Here is a 22,213-nt window from a genome sequence, read left to right as displayed (position 1 = left end):
ATATTTATCCACCAGGGGATTTACCACCCCTCTTACCAGCTGCTATTGACAGCGCTCCCCCTCTCTCTCCTTGGCAACTACCTGGTGGTTCTGTGGTCATCTCAGGCCATGAACCTCCCAGATAAACATGACATGGTCATGGAGATGGTCCTGGGCTCTGTGAAGTAGGTGGAACAAGCAAAGTTGTGTCCCTTCTGAAAGGGCAATGGTGGACATTGTGAATGGTGAAGGGTAGGTTTTTGTCGACAAAGAGGGTTATGCCATATATAGCAGAAGCATGGGTCCTCAGCCTATATGATGTGCCACCATTAATGTGGACACTGTCTTGTCCGACCAAGCTTGATTTATGGGCTTTGTCATTTTTTTAAGCAGGATAAAGGCTGATTTTTTATATTTCTGCAGTAGACTAGAATAAGCCCAGACAGTCCCACTTCCATTATACCACCTGAATGTGACGGTCAGTGACCACCGTGCCATCACTTACCTGTATGCTTACACAAAACAGAATGATGGAACACTTACACGGTTTCTTTACATCTTCTGGGGTCCACTCCGAGATTAGACATTATGGCGTAATTACTCAGACGGGAATATAAAACAGAATAAAAATAAAAGATTTAATGCAATAATTAGATGCAAACAAAAGCTTTTATTATGAAATACAGGGGAGTATCCGCACCATATAGATGTAACATACAACAAACCACTGAAGATGGAACCCGGGTGACTCTAATGCACATGATAATGTACAGGGTATATATGGATAGGATCTTGTATCAGAAAACACTCAGCACTCCTTATCAAGATGAGTGTCTGCAACAAGTTAGGCAAACTAGAAGTGAAAACACGTTCCAATGGCCGCCATATTGTCGTGCAGCAATACAGATTGTGGAAACTGGTATTAGACATCCACATTTACACAAAGCACAAGATACAAAATAAACAGCAGAAAAAAGACCTAAGCATTTGGGATGAGTTATTTAGGAACTAAATATACAGATGGGTCCTCCGTTATCTTGGCTGGCTGAGGCGTTAGTCGCGATCAGGCATACGCAGCGTACCTGGGTGCAAGGAGGCGCGCCTAGTCGTAGGAAGGCACACAGAGCGTTTGGCGTTACCTTTGAGTGTAATACCGAAGATCATCCACCAGATGTCGCTTTTTTAAATCACCAATGCGCAAGCGTGTGGTCTCCATTAAAATACAATACTGAACTACAGCGTAAGAACTACTTTACTGGTGCATCTCATTACTCTACATTATGCTACAGTATGTCATAAAGTCTATAACAGTATATACAGTACAGGTGCAAATAGTACAGCACATACAGATGCAAACGAACGTGTTACAGATACAGTATGGTCTATTGATGTTAGGGATATGCGAGTGTCCAAATCCTGTAGTATTAAGTATAATAGGGAGAGATAAAAGCTCCTCCCTAAGTTTCTGGATGCCAAATCCCTGTGTGTATAGTTTATACAGACGCAAATTAACGTTTTAAAACACTTGTGTATGCAGACACAACTAATGTGTGAAAGGAATAATGTAGCTCATTGACTTTACAGTATGTACAGTGCATAAAATGAGCGTCCGAGTCCCCTAACGGCATAAACAAACACCAATGGGGAGGAATCGCTCTTTGCAGTACTTTTACACATGAACTTGAGAATCTTCCATGCAGTGCTGTGGGCTAGCGATGAAGGCTCCGGTCTGCCACGCTGAGAGTCCCGGGTTCGATTCCCAAAGTGTCAATTTTTTTTGTGTTCCAGTGACATTCACTTTATTATTTTTTCTGTGTAATCCATTGTAAAGCATTCAACAGAAGGGTGCACACAGGTTTCCCACAAATCGGGGTAAATCTGCAGGAGTGACTCATTCACTATCTAAAATACACAGCAGTAATGAGCACGTATAGACATAACAGTAGATATAAATTAGTGTATTCTGACGCAACTAACTGTTCGAGCAACACAGTACTGTAGATCGTCGGCGTTAGAGAATCTATGTTGTACATTATAAGCTGTTCCTGCTAATTAGTACTCTAATAGAAAAAACTGTACAGAGATACTAAGGACAGTGATTGGGCATCCAGGAACTTAGGGAGGAGCTTTTATTTCTCTCCATTATACATAGAAAGATTAAACTTGCCACTCTACGTTACAAGCTGTTCGTGCTATTTAGTACACTACTAGTGTACTAAATAGCACGAACCCCATCACAACAGTTGCCCAGATCAAGAACACTCTCCAGGAGATAGGTGTATATGTGTCAAAGTCAACAATCAAGAGAAGACTTCACAAGAGTGAATATAGAGGGTTCACCACAAGATGTAAACCATTGGTGAGCAATAAAACAGGAAGACCAGATTAGAGTTTGCAAACAACATCTAAAAAAGCCTTTACAGTTCTGGAACAACATCCTATGGACAGATGAGACAAATATCAACTTGTACCAGAGTGATGGGAAGAGAAGAGTATGGAGAAGGAAAGGAACTGCTCAGGATCCAAAACATACCACCTCATCAGTGAAGCATGGTGGTGGTAGTGTCATGGCGTGGGCATGTATGGATGCCAATGGAACTGGTTCCTTTGTATTTATTGATAATGTGACTGCTGATAAAAGCAGCAGGATGAATGCTGAAGTGTTTTGGGCAATATTATCTGCTCATATTCAGTCAAATGCTTCGGAACTCACTGGAAGGCGCTTCACAGTGCAGATGGACAATGACCCGACGCATACTGCGAAAGCAACCAAAGCGGGTTTTTTTAGGCAAATAAGTGGAATGTTATGCAATGGCCAAGTCAATCACCTGACCTGAATCCGATTGAGCATGCATTTCACTTGATGAAGACAAAACGGAAGAGAAAATGCCCCAAGAACAAGCAGGATCTGAAGACATTTGCAGTAGAGGCCTGGCATAGCATCACCAGGGATGAAACCCAGCGTCTGGTGATGTCTATGCGTTCCAGACTTCAGGCTGTAACTGACAAAAGGATTTGCAACAAAATATTAAAAAGTAAAAGTTTGATTTAGGATTCTGGAAACAAAGGAAGAAACAAGAGAGCGACTATGGTGTAGTATTTTTCAATCAGTTTTGTCTAGTGATGAGCGGATTCGGTTTTACTCGGATCTCAAAACAGAATCTTATTGGCTATACAAAACACATGACATCTGTAAGCCAATAAGATGCCGTTTTGAGAACAGAGTAAAACCGAATCCGCTCATCACTAGTTTTGTCACACACAAGATTATAGCGTACGGATTACGGCTTGACACATGGCGTATCAGTCCCCCATTCTTTAGTCCAGGTTACTACTGGGATCTAAATGCTGCTAGGAGACACAAAGAATCGCTATATAGCGTAGTATATTTCCGTATGTGGGATTAAATTCAGTTATCACAAAATTTATATGCGTACCAGATAAATAAATATTTGCATATCAGTATGGATATTGTATCCAGGTCTTCATCTAGGAGATGGTAATCAGATCGCCCTTGGAAAATATGTCAAAGCTCAATTCACGAAACACTGATCCGGGCTGCGACCACATTAAGTAGTAAAGTATTTTTTGTTGAACTGGACGAGCGCACTGATCTGATTTACAATATTTGATTTAGGATTGTTTAGTTTGTACCATTACTTTTGGTCCCTTAAAAAGTGGGAGGCACATATAAAAACCATTTTAATTCCTACACAGTTCACCTGATTTGTATGTAAATACCCTCAAATTAAAGCGGAAAGTCTGCAGTTAAAGCACATCTTGTTTGTCTAATTTCAAATCCATTGTGGTGGTGTATAGAGCCCAAAATATGAGAATTGTGTCGATGTCCCAATATATATGGACCAGACTGTATATTGCATGACGCATAGGAGATAGGATTGACCCTTGAGGAACATTGCATGACAGTGATAATTATACTCCAGAAGATTTAAATGGTTCCGTGCTTGGGTAATGTCTAATATGTTCAACAAGAGCGGATTTATTTCTCTCACAGCATGAAAATGGCTTCTCACCTGTGAAATCGCTGATGTTTAACAAGAACTGATTTCTGTGCAAAACATTTCCCACACTCAGAACAGGAATACGGCTTCTCACCTGTGTGCCTTTTCTGATGTCTAACAAGAACTGATTTAGATGAAAAACATTTCCCACACTCAGAACAGGTATATGGCTTCTCACCTGTGTGACTTCTCTGATGTGTAACAAGATTTGATTTCTGTGCAAAACATTTCCCACACTCAGAACAGGAATACGGCTTCTCACCTGTGTGACTTCTCTGATGTATAACAAGACCTGATTTCTCTACAAAACATTTCCCACACTCAGAACAGGAATACGGCTTCTCACCTGTGTGACTTCTCTGATGTGTAACAAGATTTGATTTATATGTAAAAAAATTCCCACACTCAGAACATGGAAATGGCTTCTCACCAGTGTGACTTCTCTGATGTGTAACAAGATCTGATTTCTGTGTAAAACATTTCCCACACTCAGAACAGGAATACGGCTTCTCACCTGTGTGACTTCTCTGATGTGTAACAAGATTTGATTTATATGTAAAACATTTCCCACACTCAGAACATGGAAATGGCCTCTCACCTGCCTTAGCTGGCTGATGAGTAATACGGTTTGTGTTCTGTGTAAAACATTTGGCGTCTGTAGAACAGGGAAACTCTGTATCTAATCTCAGAGCTGTAATAGATGCACCAATATCAGAGTGATTTGGAGAACATTTCCCAGGATCAGGGGGATTAGTTGATAGAGCTGGATGTATAATTGGGGTAATGGGATTATCTCCTGGAGAATCCTGTCTACTGTCATTATCTGTTATGTCACAATCCAGGGATAACATTAGATGTACTTCTGAGATATTCCTGCTTGTGGGTCCATCTGCTGGAAATAAAATACAAAATATATATAAAATGAGCAGACAAGACCCAGGATGTAACAGGACACAATATATAATTCTATAACTGCCATTTTTTTTTACCTGTAATCAGTGCTTTTATGTTTATTAAAAAAACAAAAGATAGGATGCTTAGACTGGAGCTTGATCAACACTGAAGGCTCAAGTGGGATTACTAGAGGTGACACAGACGCTCATATGGCATTACTAGAGGTGACATGGAAGCTCATGGGGGATAATTAGAGGTGACATGGGCGCTTATGTGGGATTACTAGAGGTGACACAGATGCTCATGTGGGATTACTAGGTGACGTGGGCGCTCATGTGGGATTACTAGAGGTGACGTGGGCGCTCATATGGGATTACTAGAGGTGACATGGAAGCTCATAGGGGATTATTAGAGGTGACATGGACGCTCATGTGGGATAACTAGAGGTGACACGAGTGCTCATGTGGGATTATTAGAGGTGACATGGGCGCTCATGTGGGATTACTAGAGGTGACGTGGGCGCTCATGTGGGATTACTAGGAGGTGACATGGATGCTCATTTGGGATTACTAGAGGTGACATGGACGCTCATGTGGGATTACTAGAGGTGACACAAACGCTCATGTGGGATTACTAGAGGTGACACAGACGCTCATGTGGGGTTACTAGAGGTGACATGGATGCTCTTGGGGGATTATTAGAGGTGACATGGACGCTCATGTGGGATTACTAGAGGTGACATGGATGCTCTTGGGGGATTATTAGAGGTGACATGGACGCTCATGTGGGATTACTAGGAGGTGACATGGACGCTCATGGGGGATTATTAGAGGTGACACGGACGCTCATTTGGGATTACTAGAGGTGACATGGGCGCTCATGTGGGATTACTAGAGGTGACATGGACGCTCATGTGTGATTACTAGAGGTGACATGGACGCTCATGTGGGATTACTAGAGGTGACATGGACGCTCATGTGGGATTACTAGAGGTGACATGTGTCAAAGTCAGAAAAATGTCTCTATGCACGTTGCCATATTTGCACCGCACACTGGTCCATGCTGCGCATGCGTGCGCTTTCCCGTGTCTGCGCATACCCGCTAGTGCGTGCACCCGCTCGCACGGTATGTGTATTTACGGTAAAGAGTATGTAGTCGTAGCGTGCGACTCAGTCGTTACAAATGTTCACAATTAATGTAGTTTATAGATCATGGTCCCTTTGATAGATTCTGAAAGTTTGGTTAATATAGAATGTCCCTGAACGGAGGAATCCCTCTTTGTATTGTGCGAAGGGTCTAACAGGAGTCAGACAGTGGTATTTGGTACCTATCGGAAGAGTATTTAAATAGCAATATTCCGGTGTTGGTTTGGAGCGGATTAATCGCTCGTGCGAATAGTTATGGACATAACAAGTTATGTCTATTTTCTATTATCATTTGTTCTTACTTAGTCATGCATCAGTGGGTCTCAAATAGCTCTTTGACCTCAGAGATCCCCCAAACAATAGTTTGCATGTTAAGAGGGCCTCATATCTACACATGCATAAGGTAATCACAAGAATAGTAATTGAAGATCAATTGTACTCCAAATCAGTATCTTTCCCGCAGACGGAGTGCAATAGCCTTTAATTACACTGAGCTTTGAGACTCAATGGAGAAGACCAACACCTGTGTTTACAAATGGGGCTGGATTTGTATACAGGAAAATAAGGGCTGAGACGTCATTGTCTCAATTGAAAGTGGACATCATGAATATAGAGCAGAACCCAGACAGGATTCTGTTTTGTATTCGCCAAACAATAGCTCTCCAGAAGACAGGAATGTGCTGGTCATCACCCATTGTGTTACATAACTTAGGCCACTGATACAAGACAGTTTACCTGTATGAATCAACCTATGACCTTTGTTATAATGCGAAGCCGAATTCCTGCGTCCAATGGACAGTGAGACTGTAGGGACCATTAGATTGCATTGTGTGTGGGGCATAAATAGGCAGGCCGACCATATCCAAACTGACTCTCTCATCAACGGTTATCTGCTGATAATCGGGAGCTGGATATCGAGGCGCATGCGATCGTTCCCCCTTTGTGCGTAAGTACTCTCTCCGTAATCATTGTCTTTCTGTGAGCCAATTTCTCTCATCTCTCTCCGTCTCTCTCTCTCTCTCTCTCTCTCTCTCCCTTCTCCTTTCTCTCATATCTCCCCTAGACTAGTATAGTATTGTTTTGTATTAGATAGTATTGTATTTTGGTTAGGAAGTCTCTGTTATATTGTAGTGTATCATATGTACTGTTATCCCCTTTTTACAAGTATATTAGATATAATACAGTTAATAGGCTTTGGACCCTAAACCAGTATCTGTGTATTTTCTATAGTGTTAAGTGTTCACTTGAGCGTCGGTGACGCACAAGCAGCTTTGTAGTTAGTCAGGTTACACAAGGTTGCACTTACACCCTGTATTCACATTAAGGTATATAGCATTCATCATTGTTAAAAGGTTTTAATATTAAGGTACAGTGCTGTGTGCGTCTGCACCGCTGGTGACCTCCTCGTGGTCTCGAGCGTACGCTTCGCTACAGCGAATCATTACTCTAGCCATAACCAATAACGTGTCCTGTGATCTCTGAGCCGTGAGCGAACGTGACGCTTGAGCGTCTTGCCTGCGGCTGAGCGATCGTTACGCAAATAGCGTACCCTTACGGTACTTCTTAAGTAAATAGCGTACAGTGTTCTTAGACTTCATAAAGTGTTTTATACGACAAAGGAATTCAGCATTGTCAATTGGGGGCGCGTCCTATCCTTCTCATATCTGCACTGGGTAGATCAGCAGACATTATCCCTCCAGCAAAGGGTGGGAGGTTGTCTCGCAGTTGCTGACGGGATAAGCGTCTGCTTTCGCTTAGATTAAGAGTGCTGAAGGAATCCGGGACCGGAAGTAAGAACAAAAACGCTTGTGTCTTTTAAAACTGTTTATTTCTCTTCTGTCTTGCATACACACGCACGCATACATATATCTGCATTTCTTTTTCAAAATTTCGTATATCACTATTCCTGTTTGCCAATTTTATAGTTGATAGGAAGTGCTAAAAGAGATTTGCTGTTATTTCATAGTAGAGGTAATAGTTAAAGTATAGAACAAACACGGTTTGTCTGAGATACGAGGCAGTCAGTGTGGATTGCGGTAGATGATCAGGGATCATTTACATTGATAAAAATATATTGTGTTACGGTGGATCTTTTCTTTGCGTACACGTGTCTATAACAAAGACTAGCGTACGCAATCCAAAGGCAGACGCATGCAGCGTACATTACGCAACGTAGCGTCTGGTTACGCCCACGTAGCTCAAACTGTGATAAAGTGAAGTAACGCAAAGGCGATAATTAACGCACAGCGGTAGATAACGCGACGCGGTAAATAACGCAAGTCTATTTTTAGTGTCTGAAATTTAGTTTAACAGATCCTGCTCCTAATTGGTAACACAGCTGGGCTAAAGACAAATTTCTGCGCAGAAATAGGAGTGGAAGCAAAAGTGTACATGTGTTGAGTGAGTGTGGTTTTGTATACATAAGTTCACATAACTTTAAGGTGGAACCAAAAGGAAAGCCGGGTACTCGTCAAGGGACATACGTGTAAGTGACATATACGGTGGCTAGGGAGGCATCCCTGGTTAAATAATATTTGAGCATTAGAGTATAGCGGACCATAAGGTAACAGACTAGGAGGTCATAAGGTAACAGACCAGGAGGTCATAAGGTAACAAGACCAGGAGGTCGTAAGGTAAAAGGTCCGCTATAAAGGTACAAGTGGCACAACGCCTGGGGCGTTGGTGCAAAACCCATATAGGCCATAAGCTCTTGCTGAAGGAATCGCGGCCGGAAACATCGATTCCATTAATCTCTCAGTACATAACAGGTAGTGCTTATGTACTGAACGATTGGACCGCACGTAATTGTGTGCAGTAGTTAGTAATCTGATCCAGTACCATTAGAGTACAGGGGTCACACACGCTATTTGTACATTCTGACGTGATTTGTGTAATTTTTTATTTTTAAGGGAAGTTCGCTGGTCACTCAGGAACTATCTAACAACCCCAACTTTACTGGAAAGAGTAAGTGTCCTTCGGGTAACCCTCATATGTTCCAGTAAACAGAAGGTCTTAGGGGCCCTGGGTTGGGTACAGCAGCTCTGGTTTACAGTGATTGCAGTACTGGCCAACGTGGGCGAGAAGTAAGTGGGGTACTTGGTAAACCACCACCGCCGGCCTGCCCAGGACATCTTGGTTTGTTTGTAAGGGTTCACTGAAGACCTTGATATAAAGATCAAAGGAGTAGTAAGCAAAGCCTGCAGATTATGGGGGCCAGTTGTTCAGGTAGGAGGCGATCAACCTTGGTTCAGGTTGATTCAGAGAACCGACCAGTCGGGTCGGCAAGATACATCATGTGTGAAGAATACGGAAGTCACACACAAGTTTTATGTGATGAATGGGAAAGAATGACTGTACATGATGGGGAGAAGTTCCCAAATATAGGCAGCTATAGCCCAGAAGTGTTACAAAATTTAAGGAGGAGGATAGGTCTCATTGAACCAACACAGAGACGAAGTAAACATTATGATTATTTGCAGTTAGGGCAACAGGAAGGTGAATTACAAAGAGATTCAATTAACTTTTCTGACTCTTATCTTGAGAGGGGAGACATGGCCGCAGAGAGAATTGTGATTGCGGAGAAAAGCACAGGGGTGAACAATATAAACGCTCTTAGCAACTGTAATATAGATAATAAGTGTAATAAATGTAACAATGATTATTGTAACACTGTTGAATGTACAGCTATTAACCTATGCAAGTTGCACCCCATGTCAAACTTCCCTCAGGAATACAAGCAAGAAAGTGAGCCCAGAATAATGTCGGCACCTCTTCCGGAAGCCATCCTACAAGCCATCCAGGTGGACACGACGCAGCTGGTAAAGGCCATAATCGAACCCCCTAACGGAGGGTCAGGTAAGGTCGTGTCCACAGGTACGTATAAGGTTCTATATCACACACAAGCCGATGTACCACATATTGTAAGATCAACGCAAGATGATGTAGTTGAGACTGATCCGGTCAGGGTGATCACAGTCCCCAATGGGAAGACTGACGATCAGGGAATCATTCCCGTCAAGGACAGTGCAATGCGCTGTCTCTGGTCCCGGACCGAATTGAGATCAATTGTGTCAGAATTTCCTGATCCTAGGAAAAATCTAGCAGCATGTCAAAGGTTTATTAAAGAACTAGGGAACGCCACAGAACCCACCAACAAAGAGTGGCGGACAGTGCTGAGGGCATGTTTGCCCACCAGTGTTGACCCTGCAAAATTCATTGCTGATTGTAAATTAGACACGGAGGTACTTTGTATGGAAGAACACAATCAGGAATGTATTAGGCAGATTAACCGACAGTTAGGAATATATTTCCCAGCTGCTGTCAAGTGGAATGACATTTTCTCCATAAGGCAAAACGAAAAGGAAAATGTTTCTAATTATTTCAATCGAGCACTGCAGATAATGGCTAGAAACACGGGGATCGCAGACATCAAGACAAATGCACAACATAAAGGAATAGCGGTTAAGGTATTAATGAATGGTTTAAAAGATGAATTAAAAACAAGGGTACAGACCACCAACCCAAACTGGAGAGAGATCTCGGTGACCGCACTAAGAGAGGCCGTCGTCAATCATGATCAGAATATCATCAGATACAGAGAGTCACAAAGAGATAAGTTAATGGCAGCAAAAATGCAGGCCCTAACCACAAGACCACCCCAACAAAAGCCCCACACCCCTGCGAGAAATCCAGATATGAAAGTCTGTTACAATTGCCATAAAAAGGGACACTTTGCAAGAGATTGTAAATCAAGAGAAAGACAACACCATAATCACGAAATCCAAGGATTCAGGGAGGTACAGGGGAAACGGTTGATGATGATGAGCATCCGAGCGTTTGAGGAGGCATCAAATCAACAAAAACCTCAGGTCATTGACATGTGGAGGAAGCCCAAGATTTGTTACCATTGTAGAAGAGAAGGGCATTATGCTAACAACTGTAACAGCCCACATAAAGTTAGACCCCCTAGACCAAGAAATGAGCAAAAGCTACAACACACACCATTATAATCAGAGATCAGATAGGAGGAATTTTGAGCCACACCCATGATAAGTAGTCAAGAAAGGTGATCATACGACGGATGGTAAGCCTGAGGTAACAATTAATAAAGTGGGAGGTCATTCACTGAAGACACAGGAATTACCAGGTTAAACATTGTAAATGTATTTGTGAAAAATGTTTTTTTTCTCTCTCTCTCTCTCTATCCCCATCTATGACGAGTATTGGTAAGAATTCACACAATGCATATCAACTTGGTCCTTGCAGAAGTCTACCAAACCCCAGCATAACCTCCGCCACAATGTATTTCTGGCCAGATACAGACAATGGAGTAATGCAGGTGCTGGTGGGGAGGGACTGCTCAAGGAGACCATTAGACACATAGATATGACAGCCTAATACAATGTTTTTCTAATGCTAACAATGTTTTCTTAAATGTTGACAATGTTTAAAAATGTTTTGTTTCTCTTTTCTTATTGATGGTTATTGTCGAGTTATGTAATGTATATATGCACATGAATTGTTCTCTATCTCTTTTGTTTTTTATTTTCTCTCTCTTCTCACTCATGTTTCCATGATTTAAAGATGGTATGTCATCCCTCAGTTGGACCAATGGTAATGCCAGATTTTTGCTCCACACAGAAAGATCGCTAGTTAGGAAGAAAGATTACATCACCAGAAGGTTCATTCGGAAGACTGAAGAGACAGCACCTTTTGAGAGGACAGCAGAACAAGAAGAACGACAAGACGAGAGAACTTATTATCGTAACAAGTTCTCTCCCCCTCAAACTGTTTTCTTATACCCCATTTACAAATTTCTTCTTTTCTCCTCCTGTAAGATGGACTTGCCCCAAGAGACTGTGATATGGATTTTCCCGTTAACCATGATGTTGACCAGAGCAGTCTGTTTCGGTGAGAGTACCAGTGAGGTCGAGAAAGGATCCAGAAAGGTCCTGATGACTGAGACGGAGGTGTAAATTTCCAATAGCAACCCAATCACCAAGCGAAGGCGAGTACCGGACACGATCTAACAACCATGTTATTTGTAAACATTTTGAAGGATTGTTAGCTGAAGAAAACTGTATCTGTAGGCTTTGTAACAATGTCATTGAAGATGGGTGTATAAAGAAATGCCAATCCAGTTTTAATATTCATATGGACCGGCATCCATTGAGTGACTATCACTCCTTAGTGGGTAATGTGTTAAACCAAACAGATTGTTGGGTATGCTCTCAAGTACCTTAGGGTCACAGCAAATCAGGGCTAGTACCATTTCCTTTAACGTTAGGGGAGGTACTTGAGCTAAGTGGTGGGAGACCGGTGGACCGGAGGTTTAATATCTCCAGCCCTCCTAGTTTGAAGCTCCACCAATACCATGTGGATAGGTCCCTCTTATGTTTTAATATCTCCAATCCTAGAAAACCGGGAAATTGGGAAGTGTCATGGAGTAACCACACCATGACCTTTTCACACAGAGCAGATAGAATGCCTACAGATACAGAGCTTGTACGCCACATAGCCAGTAGAGGAAAATCTTTCCGGTATCGGTATACCTTAGGAAATAGAATTACTAGAGTTGGAGAGGTATCACCAGGATACTGTGCACATATCGTACAAACTGATACGTGCATTAAGCAGATGGAAGAATTAGGGTCAGGAGATTTCACCTGGAAGGTTTGTAATATGGTCATGTCCTTCTCCGTCCCTTATGTTCTCCCCGATGATGCATATTTCATATGCGGGAGAAAGGCGTACAAATGGCTTGCCCCAAACTCTGAAGGATTGTGTTATATTGGAAAAGTATTGCCTGAAGTGATGACTGTTACACATGACAAAATGAAGGACATACACCGTGGTGCCCAAGCTCCTTATACTCACACTCATTACGAGCACCGAGTTAAAAGACAACTGTCAGAAAGGTTAGAGCATCCCGCCTCTGATCTTATCCATGAATCCACCGGGATTCAGGTTCTGGTAGCGTTAGATTTCACTCGCACCGCTCGAGGAGTGATGAATTATAGATACATTTCCGCACTCGCCAATTTGTTAGATAATATCACTGAAATGTATGATGATACGTTTAGATACACTGGAAGAGAACTTCAAGCCTACAAAACAGAACTAGTTCAGCATAGGATGGTTCTTAATTATCTTACAGCAGTAACAGGCGGATATTGTGTTACTTTGGCAACACAGTACGGCATAAAGTGTTGCACGTATATCACAAATAGCACCGAGGATCCGGTAGAGGTCATAGACCAAAAGATGGACGATATTCTGCAATTAAAGTGGGAATTTCGTCGAAAACACAATCTCACCCTTGCTGCTGTAGGTAATGAGCTGACTGGTTGGGTGTCATGGTTGAACCCGCGAAATTGGTTCTCCGGTTTGGGAGAGTGGGCTCAAGGAGTCATAATGGATGTTGGAAAGTTTCTACTTTGTATCTTGGGTGTCGTTATATCGATTGGATTGATATTTAGATGCGGGCAGGCTTTAATGAGGTGCAAACAAAGTACGAGAGTGATGAGCTTGAGGAGTGAGGAAACTGTAATTAACCTGGATTTGATTTATGACCCAATGATAGAAACCAGAATGTGATGAAAATGTGATTATACGGTCCGTTTCTTTCACCTGTTTTTCTGCTTTTCTCCAAGATACAAAGACCCCTTGGACGAGGAAGTCGACGAGACACTATACAGACAACAGACAAGCACCAAAGATGAAGTTTTGACAACCTATGATATGGACACTTGATGAACTTTGCCAAAGGATCCCCAGTTTCCCTAGAATTTTTAAAATCACGCTAGCCCAACATTTTTTTGTAAATCTGATGGCTCAGACAAAGCTACTTGCTCATGCCCAAGGAGCAATACAGCGCAAAGAAGACGACTTTCAACAGATACCGAACACAACTTCGACGACAGATGTACATTTCCCTGACATAGAATATCATTGCATTTTCCATAAGTGTTCTTTATCTTCATCTCTACAACCCTCAGGTAATGACACACATAGTCGATAGGGAATACAGGCACAGATATCAGCAACCACATACCTCCCCCATTCATGTATCATCAACTAAAATGTGCATCCCCATTTTGTTACAACCACAGCCGAAATGAGCTCGGTAGAGTTTGACAGCCCATCCACAGACCCTTAGTACGGGATAAGAAGGAATTCAAATGTATACTTCGCAATACCTCGAAGCTTGATTTACCACACGTACGGCACGATGATACATGACCCTCCAAACATGGACTCATACACACATGCTTCTGCTTTCTCACTAGGTCATACCCTCTTCACACCTACTCCATTCTTCTTCCTCTCCCCACCATGGAAATCAATTAACCCCTGACTTACATTTTTTTCTCCTTAAATATTTTGAGTGGCAGTTATTATTGACTGCCAAAGGGTGGACTGTCAAAGTCAGAAAAAAATGTCTCTATGCACGTTGCCATATTTGCACCGCACACTGGTCCATGCTGCGCATGCGTGCGCTTTCCCGTGTCTGCGCATACCCGCTAGTGCGTGCACCCGCTCGCACGGTATGTGTATTTACGGTAAAGAGTATGTAGTCGTAGCGTGCGACTCAGTCGTTACAAATGTTCACAATTAAGGTAGTTTATAGATCATGGTCCCTTTGATAGATTCTGAAAGTTTGGTTAAAATAGAATGTCCCAGAGCTGAGGAATCCCTCTTTGCATCGTACAAAGGGTCTAACAGGAATCATACAGCAGTGTTTGGTACCCATCGGAAGAGTATTTAATCAGCAATATTCCGGTGTTGGTTTGGAGCGTATTAATCGCTCGTGCGAATAGTTATGAACATAAGAAGTTTATGTCCATTTCTATTATTTACTCATACTCAGGTATGCGGCGGGAAACCCAGTTTCCCACCCACCTGAGCTGTTGGAAATCGTCACAGCCCACCTGTATGAATCACCCTATGACCTTTTGTTATGATGCAGGGCCGAATTCCTTCGGCCAATGGACAATGGGATTGTAGGGACTATGAGATTGCATTGTGTGTGGGGCATAAATAGGCAGGCCGACCATATCCAACTTCACTCTCTCATCAACGGTTATCTGCTGATAATCGGGAGCTGGATATCGAGGCGCATGCGATCGTTTCCCCTTGTGCGTAAGTGTTTCTCCGCAGTTATACTTGTCTTCCTGTGATATTGAGCCAATTTCTCTCGTCTCTCTCTCCCTTCTCCTTTCTCTCATATCTCCCCTAGACTAGGCTAGTATAGTATTTTATTATATTAGATAGTATTGTATTTTGGTTAGGAAGTCTCTGTTATATTGTAGTGTATCATATGTACTGTTATCCCCTTTTTACAAGTATATTAGATATAATACAGTTAATAGGCTTTGGACCCTAAACCAGTATCTGTGTATTTTCTATAGTGTTAAGTGTTCACTTGAGCGTCGGTGACGCACAAGCAGCTTTGTAGTTAGTCAGGTTACACAAGGTTGCACTTACATTAAGGTATATAGCATACATCATTGTTAAAAGGTATTAATATCAAGGTACAGTGCTGTGAGCGTCTGCATCGCTGGTGACCTCCTCGTGGTCTCGAGCGTCCGCTACGCTACAGCGAATCATTACGTTAGCCTTAGACAATAACGTGTCCTGTGATCACTGGGCCGTGAGCGAACGCGACGCTTGAGCGTCTCGCCTACGGCTGAGCGATCGTTACGCAAATAGCGTACCATTACGGTACTTCTTAAGTAAACAGCGTACAGTGTTCTTAGACTTCATAAGGTGTTTTATACGACAAAGGAATTTTACATTGTCAATACATTTAGGTAACACTGAGAGATCATGTGGGATTACTAGAGGTGACATGGGCTGTGCAGTAATATAACATCGCCTGTGCATACATTTAGGTAACACTGAGAGACCATGTGGGATTACTAGAGGTGACATGGACTGTGCAGTAATATAACATCGCCTGTGCATATATTTAGGTAACACTGAGAGATCATGTGGGATTACTAGAGGTGACATGGGCTGTGCAGTAATAGAACATCGCCTGTGCATACATTTAGATAACACAGAGATCATGTGGGATTACTAGAGGTGACATGGGCTGTGCAGTAATATAACATCGCCTGTGCATACATTTAGATAACACAGAGATCATGTGGGATTACTAGAGGTGAAATGGGCTGTGCAGTAATATAACATTGCATGTGCATACATTTAGGTAACACTGAGATCATGTGGGATTACTAGAGGTGACATGGGCTGTGCAGTAATATAACATCGCCTGTGCATACATTTAGATAACACTGAGAGATCATGTGGTATTACTAGAGGTGACATGGGCTGTGCAGTAATATAACATCGCCTGTGCATACATTTAGGTAACACTGAGATCATGTGGGATTACTAGAGGTGACATGGGCTGTGCAGTAATATAACATCGCCTGTGCATACATTTAGGTAACACTGAGATCATGTCGATTACTAGAGATGACATGGGCTGTGCAGTAATATAACATCGCCTGTGCATACATTTAGGTAACACTGAGAGATCATGTGGGATTACTAGAGATGACATGGGCTGTGTAGTAATATAACATCGCCTGTGCATACATTTAGGTAACACTGAGAGATCATGTGGGATTACTAGAGGTGACATGGGATGTGAGGTAATATAATATCGCCTGTGCATACATTTAGGTAACACTGAGAGATCATGTGGGATTTCTAGAGGTGACATGGGCTGTGCAGTAATATAACATCGCCTGTGCATACATTTAGGTAACACTGAGATCATGTCGATTGCTAGAGATGACATGGGCTGTGCAGTAATATAACATCGCCTGTGCATACATTTAGGTAACACTGAGAGATCATGTGGTATTACTAGAAGTGACATGGGCTGTGCAGTAATATAACATCGCCTGTGCATACATTTAGGTAACACTGAGAGATCATGTGGGATTACTAGAGGTGACATGGACTGTGCAGTAATACAACATCGCCTGTGCATACATTTAGGTAACACTGAGAGATCATGTGGGATTACTAGAGGTGACATGGACTGTGCAGTAATATAACATCGCCTGTGCATACATTTAGGTAACACTGAGAGATCATGTGGGATTACTAGAGGTGACATGGACTGTGCAGTAATACAACATCGCCTGTGCATACATTTAGGTAACACTGAGAGATCATGTGGGATTACTAGAGGTGACATGGACTGTGCAGTAATATAACATCGCCTGTGCATACATTTAGGTAACACTGAGAGATCATGTGGGATTACTAGACGTGACATGGACTGTGCAGTAATACAACATCGCCTGTGCATACATTTAGATAACACTGAGAGATCATGTGGGATTACTAGAGGTGACATGGGCTGTGTAGTAATATAACATTGCCTGTGCATACATTTAGGTAACACTGAGAGATCATGTGGGATTACTACAGGTGACATGGGCTGTGCAGTAATATAACATCGCCTGTGCATACATTTAGGTAACACTGAGAGATCATGTGGGATTACTAGAGGTGACATGGACTGTGCAGTAATATAACATCGCCTGTGCATACATTTAGGTAACACTGAGATCATGTGGGATTACTAGAGGTGACATATGCTGTGTAGTAATATAACATCGCCTGTGCATACATTTAGATAACACAGAGATCATGCGGGATTACTAGAGGTGACATGAGCTGTGCATTAATATAACATCGCCTGTGCATACATTTAGGTAACACTGAGAGATCATTTGGGATTACTAGAGGTGACATGGGCTGTGCAGTAATATAACATCGCCTGTGCATACATTTAGATAACACAGAGATCATGTGGGATTACTAGAGGTGATATGGGCTGTGCAGTAATATAACATGGCCTGTGCATACATTTAGATAACACAGAGATCATGTGGGATTACTAGAGGTGACATGGGCTGTGCAGTAATATAACATCGCCTGTGCATACATTTAGGTAACACTGAGATCATGTGGGATTACTAGAGGTGACATATGCTGTGTAGTAATATAACATCGCCTGTGCATACATTTAGGTAACACTGAGAGATCATGTGGGATTACTAGAGGCGACATGGGCTGTGCAGTAATATAACATCGCCTGTGCATACATTTAGGTAACACTGAGAGATCATGTGGTATTACTAGAGGTGACATAGGCTGTGCAGTAATATAACATCGCCTGTGCATACATCTAGGTAACACTGAGAGATCATGTGGGATTACTAGAGGTGACATGGGCTGTGCAGTAATATAACATCGCCTGTGCATACATTTACGTAACACTGAGAGACCATGTGGGATTACTAGAGGTGACATGGACTGTGCAGTAATATAACATCGCCTGTGCATACATTTAGGTAACACTGGGAGACCATGTGGGATTACTAGAGGTGACATGGGCTGTGCAGTAATATAACATCGCCTGTGCATACATTTAGATAACACAGAGATCATGTGGGATTACTAGAGGTGACATGGGCTGTGCAGAAATATAACATCACCTGTGCATACATTTAGGTAACACTGAGATATCATGTGGGATTACTAGAGGTGACATGGGCTGTGAAGTAATATAACATCGCCTGTGCATACATTTAGATAACACAGAGATCATTTGGGATTACTAGAGGTGAAATGGGCTGTGCAGTAATATAACATCGGCTGTGCATACATGAAGGTAACACTGAGAGATCATGTGGGATTACTAGAGGTGACATGGGCTGTGCAGTAATATAACATCGCCTGTGCATACATTTAGGTAACACTGAGAGATCATGTGGGATTACTAGAGGTGACATGGGCTGTGCAGTAATATAACATCGCCTGTGCATACATTTAGGTAACACTGAGAGACCATGTGGGATTACTAGTGGTGACATGGACTGTGCAGTAATATAACATCGCCTGTGCATACATTTAGGTAACACTGAGAGATCATGTGGGATTACTAGAGGTGACATGGGCTGTGCAGTAATATAACATCGCCTGTGCATACATTTAGATAACACAGAGATCATGTGGGATTACTAGAGGTGATATGGGCTGTGCAGTAATATAACATCGCCTGTGCTTACATTTAGATAACACAGAGATCATGTGGGATTACTAGAGGTGATATGGGCTGTGCAGTAATATAACATCGCCTGTGCATACATTTAGGCAACACTAAAATCATGTGGGATTACTAGAGGTGACAGGGGCTGTGCAGTAATATAACATCGCCTGTGCATACATTTAGGTAACACTGAGAGATCATGTGGGATTACTAGAGGTGACATGGGCTGTGCAGTAATATAACATCGCCTGTGCATACATTTAGGTAACACTGAGAGACCATGTGGGATTACTAGAGGTGACATGGACTGTGCAGTAATATAACATCGCCTGTGCATACATTTAGTTAACACTGAGAGATCATGTGGGATTACTAGAGGTGACATGGGCTGTGCAGTAATATAACATCGCCTGTGCATACATTTAGATAACATAGAGATCATGTGGGATTACTAGAGGTGATATGGGCTGTGCAGTAATATAACATCGCCTGTGCATACATTTAGTTAACACAGAGATCATGTGGGATTACTAGAGGTGACATGGGCTGTGCAGTAATATAACATCGCCTGTGCATACATTTAGATAACACTGAGAGATCATGTGGGATTACTAGAGGCGACATGGGCTGTGTAGTAATATAACATCGCCTGTGCATACATTTAGGTAACACTGAGAGATCATGTGGGATTACTACAGGTGACATGGGCTGTGCAGTAATATAACATCGCCTGTGCATACATTTAGGTAACACTGAGAGATCATGTGGGATTACTAGAGGTGACATGGGCTGTGCAGTAATATAACATCGCCTCTGCATACATTTAGGTAACACTGAGAGACCATGTGGGATTACTAGAGGTGACATGGACTGTGCAGTAATATAACATCGCCTGTGCATACATTTAGGTAACACTGAGATCATGTGGGATTACGAGAGGTGACATATGCTGTGTAGTAATATAACATCGCCTGTGCATACATTTAGATAACACAGAGATCATGCGGGATTACTAGAGGTGACATGAGCTGTGCAGTAATATAACATCGCCTGTGCATACATTTAGGTAACACTGAGAGATCATTTGGGATTACTAGAGGTGACATGGGCTGTGCAGTAATATAACATCGCCTGTGCATACATTTAGATAACACAGAGATCATGTGGGATTACTAGAGGTGATATGGGATGTGCAGTAATATAACATGGCCTGTGCATACATTTAGATAACACAGAGATCATGTGGGATTACTAGAGGTGACATGGGCTGTGCAGTAATATAACATCGCCTGTGCATACATTTAGGTAACACTGAGATCATGTGGGATTACTAGAGGTGACATATGCTGTGTAGTAATATAACATCGCCTGTGCATACATTTAGGTAACACTGAGAGATCATGTGGGATTACAAGAGGCGACATGGGCTGTGCAGTAATATAACATCGCCTGTGCATACATTTAGGTAACACTGAGAGATCATGTGGTATTACTAGAGGTGACATAGGCTGTGCAGTAATATAACATCGCCTGTGCATACATCTAGGTAACACTGAGAGATCATGTGGGATTACTAGAGGTGACATGGGCTGTGCAGTAATATAACATCGCCTGTGCATACATTTACGTAACACTGAGAGACCATGTGGGATTACTAGAGGTGACATGGACTGTGCAGTAATATAACATCGCCTGTGCATACATTTAGGTAACACTGGGAGACCATGTGGGATTACTAGAGGTGACATGGGCTGTGCAGTAATATAACATCGCCTGTGCATACATTTAGATAACACAGAGATCATGTGGGATTACTAGAGGTGACATGGGCTGTGCAGAAATATAACATCACCTGTGCATACATTTAGGTAACACTGAGATATCATGTGGGATTACTAGAGGTGACATGGGCTGTGAAGTAATATAACATCGCCTGTGCATACATTTAGATAACACAGAGATCATTTGGGATTACTAGAGGTGAAATGGGCTGTGCAGTAATATAACATCGGCTGTGCATACATGAAGGTAACACTGAGAGATCATGTGGGATTACTAGAGGTGACATGGGCTGTGCAGTAATATAACATCGCCTGTGCATACATTTAGGTAACACTGAGAGATAATGTGGGATTACTAGAGGTGACATGGGCTGTGCAGTAATATAACATCGCCTGTGCATACATTTAGGTAACACTGAGAGACCATGTGGGATTACTAGTGGTGACATGGACTGTGCAGTAATATAACATCGCCTGTGCATACATTTAGGTAACACTGAGAGATCATGTGGGATTACTAGAGGTGACATGGGCTGTGCAGTAATATAACATCGCCTGTGCATACATTTAGATAACACAGAGATCATGTGGGATTACTAGAGGTGATATGGGCTGTGCAGTAATATAACATCGCCTGTGCTTACATTTAGATAACACAGAGATCATGTGGGATTACTAGAGGTGATATGGGCTGTGCAGTAATATAACATCGCATGTGCATACATTTAGGCAACACTAAGATCATGTGGGATTACTAGAGGTGACAGGGGCTGTGCAGTAATATAACATCGCCTGTGCATACATTTAGGTAACACTGAGAGATCATGTGGGATTACTAGAGGTGACATGGGCTGTGCAGTAATATAACATCGCCTGTGCATACATTTAGGTAACACTGAGAGACCATGTGGGATTACTAGAGGTGACATGGACTGTGCAGTAATATAACATCGCCTGTGCATACATTTAGGTAACACTGAGAGATCATGTGGGATTACTAGAGGTGACATGGGCTGTGCAGTAATATAACATCGCCTGTGCATACATTTAGATAACATAGAGATCATGTGGGATTACTAGAGGTGATATGGGCTGTGCAGTAATATAACATCGCCTGTGCATACATTTAGATAACACAGAGATCATGTGGGATTACTAGAGGTGACATGGGCTGTGCAGTAATATAACATCGCCTGTGCATACATTTAGATAACACAGAGATCATGTGGGATTACTAGAGGTGAAATGGGCTGTGCAGTAATATAACATCGCCTGTGCATACATTTAGGTAACACTGAGATCATGTGGGATTAC

At 42.2% G+C, this 22,213-nt stretch overlaps 1 protein-coding gene across 1 annotated transcript in view; it reads right to left on the bottom strand.

Moving 5' to 3' along the window:
- Positions 1-629: 629 nt before the first annotated feature.
- Positions 630-22,213, bottom strand: part of LOC134984295 (gastrula zinc finger protein XlCGF17.1-like) — a 172,174-nt gene continuing 150,590 nt past the window's right edge. The window contains exon 3 of the mRNA XM_063949917.1: positions 630-4,893. Coding sequence (XP_063805987.1) covers positions 4,010-4,893 — 884 coding nt within the window. The 3' untranslated portion in view covers positions 630-4,009. The remainder of the gene's footprint in view (positions 4,894-22,213) is intronic.

This window comes from Pseudophryne corroboree (assembly GCF_028390025.1).
Source record: "Pseudophryne corroboree isolate aPseCor3 chromosome 3 unlocalized genomic scaffold, aPseCor3.hap2 SUPER_3_unloc_47, whole genome shotgun sequence".
Classification (NCBI taxonomy): Eukaryota; Metazoa; Chordata; class Amphibia; order Anura; family Myobatrachidae; genus Pseudophryne; species Pseudophryne corroboree.
The sequence above is the reverse complement of the archived record's forward strand: the minus strand, read 5'-3'. Positions and strand labels throughout refer to the sequence as shown.